The sequence below is a fragment of the Callospermophilus lateralis genome, chromosome 2 (assembly GCF_048772815.1).
Source record: "Callospermophilus lateralis isolate mCalLat2 chromosome 2, mCalLat2.hap1, whole genome shotgun sequence".
Lineage (NCBI taxonomy): Eukaryota > Metazoa > Chordata > Mammalia > Rodentia > Sciuridae > Callospermophilus > Callospermophilus lateralis.
The window spans coordinates 146,126,014-146,139,601 of NC_135306.1; the positions used below are offsets into that span (position 1 = coordinate 146,126,014).

General features: G+C 48.8%; 1 protein-coding gene across 2 annotated transcripts in view; it reads left to right on the forward strand.

The window, feature by feature from the left end:
* Positions 1–12,389, forward strand: part of Gab2 (GRB2 associated binding protein 2) — a 181,312-nt gene extending 168,923 nt beyond the window's left edge. For both annotated transcript variants that reach the window (XM_076846583.2, XM_076846584.2), the window contains exons 4-10: positions 1,005–1,579; positions 3,382–3,476; positions 4,577–4,841; positions 6,467–6,557; positions 6,808–6,910; positions 7,979–8,104; positions 8,953–12,389. In XM_076846583.2, the coding sequence (XP_076702698.2) occupies positions 1,005–1,579; positions 3,382–3,476; positions 4,577–4,841; positions 6,467–6,557; positions 6,808–6,910; positions 7,979–8,104; positions 8,953–9,096 (1,399 nt within the window). In that variant the 3' untranslated portion in view covers positions 9,097–12,389. The remainder of the gene's footprint in view (positions 1–1,004; positions 1,580–3,381; positions 3,477–4,576; positions 4,842–6,466; positions 6,558–6,807; positions 6,911–7,978; positions 8,105–8,952) is intronic.
* Positions 12,390–13,588: the final 1,199 nt, after the last annotated feature.

A 13,588-nucleotide genomic window follows, 5' to 3' on the forward strand; every position in this document is an offset into this window, starting at 1 on the left:
AGAGCAGATAAGTACAGTACCAGAACTTGATGCAAATAGCCCTCTTTTACCACTCTTCACTTTATTGCTTGCCTTATTTCCCACAACTGAAATTTTTTAGGGGGGTTGTCACTCAGTGGTAGAGCACTTACTTTGCAGGTGCAAGGCCCTGGGTTTGATCCTCAGCACCACATAAAAATAAATAAACAAATAAAAACATTGTGTACATCTACAACTAAAAAAAAATTTAATAAAGAAGCAGCTTTCATATCCTAAATGTTCCCAAGAAATCACTTTTCCTATATATTCTTAGTTTCTAGAACAAACTATAATACATAAAAAATGTATTACTTACATTTAAATAAGTTTTTTATAATTTCTTTTTTGGGGGAGGGGGGTTGCTGGAGATGGAACCCAGGACTTTGTGCATGCAAGGCAAGCACTCTACCAGCTGAGCTATATCCCCAGCCCTTAAATAAGTTCTTTATACATAACTTACATCAATATACATAAGCTGGTTTATTTTATGAGGAGAAAACAGGTTAAGTGATGTGCACCAATTTAACAATCCTTTCCATTATCTCACAGCCTTTGTATTCAAATGTGTGTATTCTGTGGTGCTCAAAACACTGACCAGTAGTCAGCGTAACTAACTTGTTATATCTGTTTCAGTTGTGAGCCTAAGACTGACCCCTGCTGACGACAGCCATTTGGAGACGGGGAGGGATAAAGGAACATTGACTGAATATCTGTATACTGCAGTATATATACTGGAGTCTATTGCAAACAACCTTCAAAGTATGTTTTTAATCAACATTTTGTAGATGCCTAAATTGGAGTTCCAAAAAGAAAGTGCCTTGCTCAAGGTCACACAGCTAACACATGGTAGATCCTTGGTAAACCTTGGGTCTGCCTGACTCCTCCACCTGTTTGTTCCACTCCAGCTGGCTGCATGGGGTTTGGGCCATTCAGCTTGCCTCCCCAGATCTCCTCTCAACCCTGACCCTTTCTTTCTTTCTCTTTAGGAGTGCCAGCTTCTCTCAGGGCACCAGGCAAAAGAGCGACACAGCCGTACAAAAACTGGCCCAGGGCAACGGACACTGTGTCAATGGGGTCAGTGGTCAAGTCCATGGCTTCTATAGCCTTCCCAAGCCAAGCCGGCACAATACAGAATTTAGAGACAGTACCTATGACCTTCCCCGGAGCCTGGCCTCCCATGGCCACACCAAGGGCAGCCTCACAGGGTCTGAGACAGATAATGAAGATGTGTACACCTTCAAGATGCCCAGTAACACCCTGTGCCGGGAGTTTGGGGATCTCCTGGTGGACAATATGGACGTTCCAACTACTCCACTTTCAGCCTACCAGATCCCTAGGACATTCACACTGGACAAGAACCACAATGCCATGGCAGTGGCCGCTCCTGGAGACTCAGCCATAGCTCCCCCACCCCGGCCCCCCAAGCCAAGTCAGGCAGAAACACCTCGATGGGGCAGCCCTCAGCAGAGGCCTCCAATCAGTGAAAGTAGCAGATCTGTCGCTGCCACCATCCCCAGGCGCAACACCCTCCCTGCAATGGACAACAGCCGACTCCATCGAGGTCAGTATACACCCTGGCTGAGACCCAGAGGGAAAGGCAGGTAGCTCAAGGGTTCTCGAACTTTGCTAGCCCTTAGTCCTCCACAAACAAGTAACTTGAGGATCACCCGGGTCACCAATATTCACAAGTTCAGGCATCTTCCAGCCTATCCCCTTACCAGTTGGTCTTGCAGCTGTGAGTATGAGTGAGAAAAGTGTTGCACATCCTGCCTCTGAGAAGTCAAGTGTTCTGCTAAGGGATATAAGATATTCTTGGTCAACCACAATACAACATATTATGGGTTTGGAAATCCACATCATAGTATTTTAGTCACTTAAAAGTCAAACCAAAGATTTTTAAAAATAAGTTTAGAAAACCAGCCTAAGCTTTGAGCCAAACGTATGAGGACTAACAGACTGATAAAACACCAATGAGGTCATCAGACTATTTTGTAAGCTACAACTAGAAGCTCTTTGGTTGAAGTCTGAACTTCTATTTGAAGTACATCAATTCTGTTGTCATTTGTTTACTGAGTGTATTCCAACTCTACGTATAACTTTTTCTGATTAACAACAACAACAACAAAAAAAGAACAACATTGATTCCTCTCAGTTTGTATCTTGTTTTATAGCTTGCAAAGCCTTTTCTTGTCTATCCTGTCATTTTAGGCCATGCAGAGTTTGGTAGGACAGAGCTTCATTGTCTCCTTGCACACAAGGCCAGTGGTAGTTAAGAGACTTACTCAGAGTTGCAGCATCATCAAGGGCAGAGATAAGCTTCTGACCCCGGGGTCCTGGTTTCTTTAGAACTCTTTGCAGTCATTCCATCAATCAAAAATTTGAGCAGTCACCCTGTGCTTGGAACTGAGTTAAGACATAAAACATGTCTCTGCCCTTGAGAGCTCACATCTGGCTGGGGGGGCGGGGAACAATGTATAAATTAGTGCAAGAATTGTTACATACTATTCAAAGAGGTGGTATCTGGGGTGAGTAGGACAGGTGGTAAGTACTAGGGGAGGCTAAGGAGAGGTGAGGTTAAGAAGTCAAGGAGGACTCTTCACAGATGCCAACACTGGAACTAGATCCTGGGGCCTGGGAGGAACACAGTGTTTAAGTAACCCCTTAATATACTGATTTTTAAGACCTTACAGTGATGCAGCCACATCAATGGTTATAGCAGCTTAATTCACAATGGCTAGGCTATGGAACCAACCTAAGTGCCCTTCAACAGATGAACAGATAAATAAAATGTGGTATATATATATATATATATATATATATATACACAATGGAATATTACTCAGCCATAAAAAAAGAATGCCTATGACTTTTGCCAGTAAACAGATGGATCTGGAGTCTATAATGCAAGTACAATGAGCCAATCCCCCAAATCCAAAAATCCAAAAGTTGAATGTTCTCTCTGATATACAGATGCTATCACACAATAGGGTGGGGGGTAGAAGTTCAGTGGATTAGACCAAGGGGAATAAAGGGACGGGAGGGAGAATGGGATGGGAAAGACAGTACAATGAATCAGACATAACTTTCCTATGTTCATATATGAATACAGGACCAATGAAACTCATCATGTACAACCACAAGAATGGGATCCTAATTAGAATAAGTCGCGCTCCATGTATGTATAATGTCAAAATGCACTCTGCCCTCATGTATATCTAAAAAGAACCCAAAAACGTAACAAGATAACACTGGGCTGAGAGCTGTACCTTCAGAAGTATCAGGAAACTGAGCCACACTGGAGGGGATGGGGAACAGTCAGCACATGGGTCAGCAAGAGTCCATATGATCTTCCTTCTGTCACAGCTTCCTCCTGTGAGACCTACGAGTATCCCCCACGTGGTGGAGAGAATGCAGGCCGGTCTGCTGAGTCCATGAGTGAGGGAGTCAGTCCTTTCCTGGTGAGTGGGGTTTGACCAGGGTTCCTCGGGCCAGCTAGGGTAAGGAAAAGGTCACATGGCAAGGTACCACAAGCACAGCTCCAAAAGAGTGGTGGCATCTCCTTCGTAGGACCCTGCCTGGGTTCTTGCCTCGGTTCAGAACCCTAGGTTGAGCTTTTAGACAAGTAAAACACAGGTACCCTTGTTTGAAGGGAGTGTGAGTCCTCAGGTAGCCCTGTGGGTCAGTGGAGGGGGTCTAGAATGCAGCAGACCCAGGCTCAGGGGTAGTGGGTCTTCTGCACAGCAACCTTAGCCACCAGTTCTCACGTGGAAGACAGACCCTGAAAAGTAAGACTCTGAGCAGGACTGGTACTCAGGGTCAGGCCAGCCAGAAAAATTGCAGCTTGAACACAGGATCCCAGGATGCCCTCTAGAAGGGACAGATCACCATTGTCCAAGGTGCAGGTAAGTACACCTGGGCCTGATTTTGAGCCAGCTGGAAAGACAGTGGAAGTTAGGTAACCAAGGCTGTGGTAGCTCAGGTATGTGACAAGGCAGATGATGTAGCAGTTGGAGAATGGCTGCAGCCCAGGCTACTACACTGTGTAGGGGTGAGGCAGCTCTGCTTGATCCTGGATGTTACTTAGGTATCTGGGGTAAGCTGTGCTTCCCCCACAGCAAGTTGTATGGGGGCACAGCTGGCCCCAGACCTCAGCTCCCAGGGCCAAGACTCCTTACATGCTCTTGTCACAATCAGGATCTAGAGGCCAACAGCCACCCCATCACCACCTGGTGGTCCTGAACCAAACCTATGTACTTCACAGCCCATAGTGCCCTCTGCCTTGGCCAGGCATCCAGAAATCTTGAGTGCACCCAGCCATCAAGAATATTTTATGCTTTAAATCGATCATAAATTGTAGGTGGGTCCCAAGCTAGAAGGGGGCTCATTGGACCCCATTTCTTCTGTTTCCCATGCTGTTTTTATTAGGTCTTTCTAAGGTCTCCCTTGTAGCCTCAAAGTATAACAAACCACTGGGAGGGCTGGCCTTGTGCATAGATTCTCACCTTGTGCTTCTTCGTGCTAATGACAGATCTGTTTCTTTCCCTCTTCCTCTCTGTAGCCAGGGAAAACACTCGTGGGTCGGTCGGATAGTGCCAGTTCAGAAGACAACTATGTGCCCATGAACCCAGGTTCTTCTACCCTGCTGGCCATGGAGCGGGCAGGTGATAATTCCCAAAGTGTCTACATCCCCATGAGCCCAGGGCCCCATCCCTTTGACCCCCTTGGCTACCCATCCACAGCCCTCCCTATGCACAGAGGCCCCAGCCGAGGAAGTGAGATTCAGCCCCCTCCTGTCAACCGTAACCTCAAGCCTGACCGGAAAGGTAAGCCCACTTTCCCCTGCCCCATTCTCTGAACATCTATGGACTATTTGCATTTGCTCAGGAATGTGTTAGTTTTTTGTCACTGTGATCAACATACTTGACAAGAACGGTTTAGAGAAGGAAAGATTTATTTTGGATCCTGGTTTCAGTCCATTGTCAGCCAACTCCATTGTTCTGGGCCTGAGGTGAGGCCGATTATCATGGGGGAACAGTGTGGCAAAGGAAAGCTGCTCAGCTCATGGCAGCTGGAAAGCAGAGTCAAAGAGAGGAAGGAGCCAGGGAGGAGATAAACTCTTCCAGGACATACGCCCAGCAGGTTCCACCTCCCAGTAAGCCATTCATCTACCAATAGATTAATCTATTTGATAGATGTGCTCAGAGCCCTCATGACCCAGTCATTGCCTAAAAGCCCCATCTGTGAACCTTGCTGCACTGGAGACCATGCTTTCATGGTGAGACTTCAGGGAACCATGACAGGGTGGATACTGGACTAGGAGTACATGATTTGTGCAAATCATGTAACCTCTTCAGCCTCAGTTTTCTTACTGTGAAATAGGGATGGTGATTCCTACCTCCCACATTTATTTGGAAGGATAACATGTCAGTGCATCAGATCCCTGGAAAATGGGTAGTAGTTAGATCTACGATGCTGCCTGACAGCCAGAAAGAGGTGCTAGAGTTCAAGTTCCAGGTCACCCACTGCCAATCCTTAGTCCTTGGCTCCTGCACGATAACCTGGCAGAGATAGGGCCCTGTAAAACTGAAACCCAGGTCCTTTTGGCTTTTCCCTTCCTCCACTGTGGTTTACACAGCCTTCTTCAGTATCAGCAGGAGTAGTCATGGTGGCCATCTTCATTTCAAATATAGTCTCTTGTTTATTATAAAGTCATAAATCTGTTGTCAGATCATGTGTCCCATTTTGGATTCTGCAGATCCAATCACCATAGATACAGCAGGAAGGATATATAATTTGGAATCTAAAGATATGATTTCAACATGGAAAAGGATTATACTGTCAGGCCTCGGTATCTGCAGGTTCTGTATCTGCAGATTCAATCACTGCAGATCAAAAATACTTGAAAAAAAACCTGTACATTGTGCATATCTTTCTTGTCATTGGTCCATAAACAATTTAACATCATATTAGGTTTCAAATAATCTAGAGATGATGTAAAGTATATAGCAAGAGGGGCACATAGGTTATAAGCAAATACTATGACTTTTGTTGTACTGGGGATTGAACCCAGGGCCTTGCACAAGCTAGGCAAATACTCTACCACTGAGCCACATCTCCAGCCCCTTTTTTTAATTTTGACAAAGCTTCACTGAATTGCCAAGGCTGTCCTCAAACTTGTGACCTTCTTGCTTCAGCCTCGAAATTAACTAGGATTGTAGGCATATTGCCACCACACCTGGTTCTGACATTTTACGTAAGGGACTTGAGCATTCAGATTTTTATATCCAGAGGGATCCTCTACAGATGCCAAAAGAGGCCTGTCTAACCCTCCAGAGCCTCAGATTCCCTCTGTTGCCAGAATGACTGGGAAGGCTTTTGTAACTGTGCTTACATGTTACATATAAGTGTATCCCATGTGGCTGACTCCTGTGTTCTGTTTCTGCTCCAGCAAAACCAACACCACTTGACCTGAGAAACAATACTGTCATTGATGAGCTCCCCTTCAAGTCTCCTGTCACCAAGTCTTGGTCCAGGGCCAAGTGAGTGTCTGTGGAACGAGATCTTAGGGTGTGGGCATTCAATATGAATAGAGTGGTCTCTGGCCTGGGGGTTAAGGGTAGCCAGATCCTACTGCTGTCACCAGTTCATCATGGCACTTGGTCCTCATCTGTAAAGGGGGAATATTATTATATCATTACCAAGCTGATAATGGGAAGCTGTGGTGACCCAGGTCTGGGTGTGAGAGAGCCAAGGGTCTCCCAGGCTCACTCTGTCTTCTTCCCACAACAGCCATACCTTCAACTCTAGCGCCTCCCAGTACTGCCGCCCTATCTCCACCCAGAGCATCACCAGCACAGACTCAGGAGACAGTGAAGAGAACTACGTCCCTATGGTGAGTCCCCTGGGGTTGGCTGGATGATACCTTCTGGAATCCTCCAGGACCTTCTGCTCAGTTCACTACTTCTCATCTCAGCCCAGGGCCTCTCTGTACTATTGTGGCCTTCGGCCGCAGACCCTTCTTGAGCACATGTGCAGGAAGCAGCATGAGTTGTTAGCAGTAGGAAAGACATGGTCCCTGCCCAAGTAGGTCAGTCTTGAAGGGCAGAGGAAGCCTGCCTCTCTCCCCTGACACAGGGGGCGTGATTAGTGCTCTTGGAAGAGCAGCAACGGAGGTATCCGCTCAGTGTTAGGGAGACACACCTGCACACACTCACTGGGCTGACAGCTGTAATAGGTGTGAACATGGGTAGTGCATGATGTGGTTCCTCCCTGAAGTTTTCATTGGAAGAGAATTGCCTCCCAGCACCTGGTCATCCTTGAAAGGAAACTTCAACTAACCATTATATAACCAGAACCCACGACTGTCACCTTTCTCATTAGAATCAGACTTGGGGACAGCCCTAGACATGCAGGTGCTTTCCCACAGCAGTAGCCTGGCTGGACATAGGCCCCAAGAGCCTGTTACCTGGAGAACCAAGAAGGAACAGAGGCTTTGTGCACCTGGAGACGAGGCAACTGTTCAGTCGGAGCAGTTGAGGGGCCGCTGCCTCGGGACCTGCTGCTCTAGGTCATGGGCAGGCAGTATAGAGGGGGGCCACAAGAGGAAACAGGCTTGTTCTTAGGGTCCCACAAGCAAAGGCTGGGTCTCTCAGAAGACAGTAGGTGAGATCTGGCTTGAAGCCCTAAGAGGGAGGCCACATGGTACCTGGGATAGGTGAAGGTTTGGAAGTCAGACAACAGCCCAGGTTCCGTCACACCGCAACCTCACAACCATGATGAACAGTGATAATATCTACCTCACAGGATTGTTGTGAGGACTTAGAGAAGAAAGTATAAAGTCCCTGGCACAGTGTGTGGCTCCAACAGGACAGAATGAGTACCTTACCCCCGAGCTGTGTTTTCCTGAGTAGGGGGTTCATCGATTTCCTAGACTCACTCAGTTTTGTCTTTCCTATGTTAGCAAAACCCAGTGTCTGCATCTCCAGTTCCCAGTGGCACCAACAGTCCAGCCCCGAAGAAGAGTACTGGCAGCGTCGATTACCTGGCCCTGGACTTTCAGCCGGGCTCCCCAAGCCCCCACCGCAAGGTGCCTGGGGTAGAGGTGGGGGATCAGTGAGAGCTGCCAGAGCCTCAGGGAGAGGGCAGGGAGGCCAGCACTGCTCAGCCTCTCTCCATAGCCAGCTCTTAGGACTCAGCTGTGCTTTAGGTGGGGCTCTCTGAGGCTCCTGTGCTTTCTCAGGGCACAGATCCCCTCTGATACAGAACATCAGTCAGGCCATCCCTTTGCAGCAGACATGGGTACACGATAGTACACACAGACCCGAGTTTTTCAAGGTTACAGAGTGAATCAGTAACAGATTGGAGACACAGAGATCCTGCCTCCTGTCCTGAGCTCTTCTTTGTGAATTCATTGGGTGGGGCCCAGAACCCTACCAGTGATAAAGCAGCCTTTGGAAAGGACCTCCAGGCCTAGGAAAACCTCCCCGGAAGCACCCAGCCACCCTGTCTACGCAGTGGGGGGTGGGGGTCCACCTCAATGCAGGATCCCTCACAGGCCCTTGTGAGGGATCATCAAGGGGACACACCTAAAGCCCTAGAGCTGAGCTTACTGACACTCAGCACACTCCCCTTGGAAGAGTGGCCAGAGGGAAGTGGAGGGGAGGATGAAGACCTAAACCCTTCTACCAATTCCAAGAGAAGGCCTGGGTCCTCCCGAGCCTTGGTGGGAAGGAAGGGCTAGCAAGGTTGTTGTGTCTGACAGGAAGTCAGTCCACAAGGACCTGCAACTATAAAGCCCACACTGAGAAAGATGGCAAGTTCTTGAGTCTGGTCAAAGTAGCAGCAAAGGCCATCTCTCCTCCCCTCCCCTTGACCCTGCTTGGGAAGACCCCACCTTACTGGTGACTCACAGTCACTCCTACTTTGTTCCCTCAGCCATCCACGTCATCTGTTACATCAGACGAAAAGGTGGACTATGTCCAGGTGGATAAGGAAAAGACCCAAGCTCTGCAGAACACCATGCAGGAGTGGACAGATGTGCGGCAGTCCTCGGAGCCTTCCAAGGGCGCCAAGCTGTGATGTGGGGTCCACCAAGCCCAGAGAGGGCCCGGGAGGCAGATGCCCAGAGCTGGCTCCTCCCGTCTCCCTCCTCTCCCAGCTCCCTCCCTGCCCCTCCACTCTGCCACTCTTGGCCTTCAAAGCACTTGACATCAGGGACCCTGACCCTTCCCCTGGGAGGTGAGGCCCTGATGGGGGCACTTTCTCTGCCCACTTGGGTTCCACCTGTGACTTTTATCAATACTGGCTGTGCCTCCACCCACCTTAGTTAGGAGCTGTTGCCAAAAAAAACCTCTTCCTGGCCTGGAGACCTGTCTACTGAATGCTTGGAGGGAGGGCTGGGACTCTGAGCCAGACTTAACACCTCCTGTCAGTCACAGCCCTCCACCCCCTTTCATTGTCCTCTGGGCTACCTCTCTTCAGTCCCAGAAGAGGACAACCCAGGGAGCCAAGGACCAGCAGACCAAAGTGGATGTGAACTTTCTTATTCCTGTTTTTCTCAACAGGCGAGAGGCAAGGCTGCCAAAAGATTAAATTAGTTGAGACAAAGGTCAGAGGTAATCTTGAGGGCAAAGGAACTGGATCCCCAAAAAGAAGGGCAGTTGATACCTACCAGGGTCCCCAGTTTCAAGCCAAAGCCACATAGACCTACTGCTTGAGAATGGGGGACACAGAAGGCTAAGAGACAAAAGGAAGGGAAAACTGGTAATGATGGACAACCAGGAACACCAAGAACAGAGCTTAGCATGGCAAGGACACGGGGCAGTCAGGGCCCTGGAACTCTGGTGTTGCAGGGCCACTCTGGGACAGAGAGCAGTCCTTCCTGAGCACTCTGCAGGAGAAGGCCTGGGCTGAGCGGGGCAACCAGCATGGTAAGGGGGTGAGGGAGGGGATGCAGTGGAGGTGATGCAGGGGTTGAGGGGAACCCTGGGGCAAGGATGTGCCAGGCATGGGGCAGTGCAGGGACACTTCAGAGGGGATGGTGCAGCAAGTGAGTTTCTGGGAACTGGGAGGGCGCAGAGGTAACCTGATGAAGGGAGGCAGGTGTAGGCCGTGCAGCAAGTGAGGAAACGCATCCCCAGGGCCCAGTGAAGAGCCCAGGGCAGCAAGTGGGGGTTCAGGATGGACTAGAAAGTGAGAAAGTGAAGGAATGATCCCTTGAACAAGGGCATTCCTAGGACCAAGGATGGTGGATTAAGTAGGGAAGAATCTAAATTTCTTATGTTGAAAGTTATTGACCAAATTTTCAAGTTTTAGAGGCAACAGGACAGACCAGACACTTCATTTTGCCCCAGGGTAAACAGACCTTACTCCTCCAAAAGTATGACTTCCCACCATGCTTGATGCAGGTGGAACCACTCACCCCTTAGCTCCTAAGAGCACGCACACCTCACCAGACCAATGGCCTGGCCCTTCTCTAGGAAGTCCCAGCCTGGGAGCTGTCTTTTCCTCAACAGTAGCTCTTCTCCTGGTGTTAGTTGAAGGCAACTCAAGGATAATTTGGGTCCCTGAACTTGAGAAGGTCACAATCAATGAGAAAGGACAAGGACACAAGACAGATGCAAATACTCATGAAGTGCTAAGGAAATGAACACCACTTCTCAAGGGGCCAAGGCCAGAGTTGGGAGCGGATGCAGCCATGGAAGGTAACTCTAGGAAGATGAGGAGTTTAAGAGAAAAAAATGGAGGGAGCAGGAAGGAGAGATTTGGAAAAACTTACGCTTTGAGAGCAAAAGAACTTGGAGGGCGAGTACAGACCTCAGAAGTGCAGAGGCCATGTCTCAATGTCCCATGGTTAAATGGTGGCTGTGGCTACACCAAGCAGGGTTTGCAGGGTGCTGGTTCACTCTGCACACTGACTGTCCCCTTAAGGCTCTCTACAGGGGTCCCATATGGCTGAGGTTTTAACTGGTGCCCCCCCACCACTGACCCCAGAGTGCCATAAAATTGTTACCATGTTCTGAATGTGCCCTGATATGGGTGGAACTTGTTGGAGTCTTTAGAGACTTCAGTGTTCGGAGCTAGTTAGTCTTACACAGGGCTTCCAGCTCTCTGTTCCTGTGACCACCCAAGCCCTCAGGGTGGAAGGACGGATAAAGAAGAAAGGACTAGAGGAGATGAGCCTGTGGAGAGCAGAGCTCTGTCTCACAAGCCCCAAACAACCAGCCACATCTAACACATACCCATTTTGCACCCCCCAAAAGAGGAAGTCAACTCAGTTTAAAAGAACTGGTCCTTTGGCCTACCCAGGGTCAAAGTTCACCTCCTGGTGAGACCCCAGAATGGGGATACCTCTCCCCTAACAGCCAGGGCTCTCCAAAGGAACCTTCTTCACCCACCTCCAGCTTCATAACTGCAAGGTTAAAGAAAAGTTGAGCGGGAACAAAGAGGGAGGTGGTAGCTCCTTGGGACCATCTGTGAGAAGGGCTGATTGGTCAGATGGTCCCGAAGCAGCTGGGCTGTGGAAGAGGCTTTAAGGGGCGCTCTCTGCTCAGCAACCTCTCTCAAGGGCCTGGGTTAGCACCCAGAGTGTTAGCCAGCTCACTCAGTCCCCTCTCTAGCTTGATTTTGGTGACTTCTACATTTCAGATCATTAAAATAAGCCCCATTCTTAGAACAGAAGCACAACCATTCTCAAGTTTTCAGGCTCAGTTCTGTTCTGCCTTTGTCCCCTTTACCTGCCACCAAGCTCTGGCCTCAGCCCCAAACTGTGTCCCCTCCCCCCACCCCTTTGACAGAGCTCTGGAGGAATGCGGGACTTTGGAAGGCAGCTCTTCCTTCCCTTCCCAGCCCTCAGCTGCAAAAGTGCTGGGGACTGAGGCGTCCTCATGGGCCATCTTCTGGGGACTCGCTAAGTTCTTTGGGGCCTGGGACCAGCAAACTACCTGTAGAAGGGACTGTAGAGGGTCATGCTGTCGTATGATATCTGGTGATGTGTGTTCTTGTGTAATTTGTTGGCTACTTGTATCTTGAAACTTAGAATCATTTCGCACAGAATTGTCACTATTTGTTGTTAGGAAGAAAAACTGGGCCCAAGGCAGCCCAGTCTTCTTGTCTTGTTACCATTTAAAATTGACATTTAATTTTCAAATCACTGTTGGTGCCTAATCACTTAAGTTATTAATTTATTCTGTTTTTTTAAAAAAATTGTAACACGTATTTATCTTGTGAGCAGGTCTGGGGGTGGGGTGGGAAACGTGTTCAATTGGGCTGTGTTTTTGCTGTGGTGACACATGGTACAGGCCTGGAGCTTGCAGGTCCCTTTTTACTGTGGTATTGGAGCAGGACAACAATAAAGTCCTTTAGAAATGCAACCCAGAGAGGACTGCTTGTCTGAGGGGTTGGGGAGGGGAGCAATATTCACTCAAATGCCAGCTTAAGGCAAGTGGTGGACACATAGCTGCCCTACCTAGGCATGAACACACCTTCCCCAAGAGTTTCAGCCACGTGCAATGGTGCACACCTGTAATCCTAGCAACGCAGGAAACTGAAGCAGAGGATTGCAAGTTTGAGGCCAGCCTCAGCAACTTAGCAAGACCCTGACTCAAAAGATGTATCTGAATAGTAGAATACCCCTAGGTGCAATCCAAGTACCGAAGCGGAAAAAGCGTTTCAGAATCATCACAGTCATTTCTTTTTTTTTTTTTAAAGAGAGAGAGAGAGAAATTTTAATTTTTTAGTTTTTAGTTTTCAGCGGACACAACATCTTTCTTTGTATGTGGTGTTGAGGATCGAACCCGGGCCGCACGCATGCCAAGCAAGCGTGCCACCGCTTGAGCCACATCCCCAGCCCCACAGTCATTTCTTGAATGATCCCAGGAAGGCCTGTGCTGGGCTGCTCCATTTTCATTGGGAATAATTAGGGACTTTTTAAAATATCTCTTTTATTTTTATGTGGTGCTGAGGATTGAACCCAGGGTCTCACACCTGCCAGGCAAGCGCTCTACCACTAAGCTGAGCTACAACCCCAGCATCTCATTAGGGACTTTTCTTGGCTAGGGGGCAAGAATGAATCCTCTGTACCTCAGGGTAAAGAGGCATCTGCCAATTCACCTTTCCTGGAAGTCCTCCATTATTGTGTCTCTTGTGACCTGCTTACACAGGTCTCTCATGTCCAGAGTCCGACATCTGGACCACAACAACTTCTCTACCAGCAGTCCATGAAACCCCTGGTCATACCCCTGCACCACCTCTGTCCCTGCCTTTCCTGCATCTTTCTTCTCCTAAAGGAGACAGGCAGGATTGGTGGAAAGTGGCCCTGTACACACAGCCATTCCTATGTCCCTCTCCAGCTCCAAGGAAAGGATGAGCCCTGGAGGGAGCTGCCTTTTGTTAGTTCAGCTTCTCAGAGGGAAGGAATATAATATCGGCAACAGATGTTTCTGGGCAACCCAGAGTTCTAGGGGTCTGTAAAGTCTCCAGACGTTGGGGTTCCAGGCCCACCTGATAAGCGAGTTCCCCAAATAGCATCCCACTGGGCACCTCCAACCAGTGACCCTTCCTTCTAACAGCA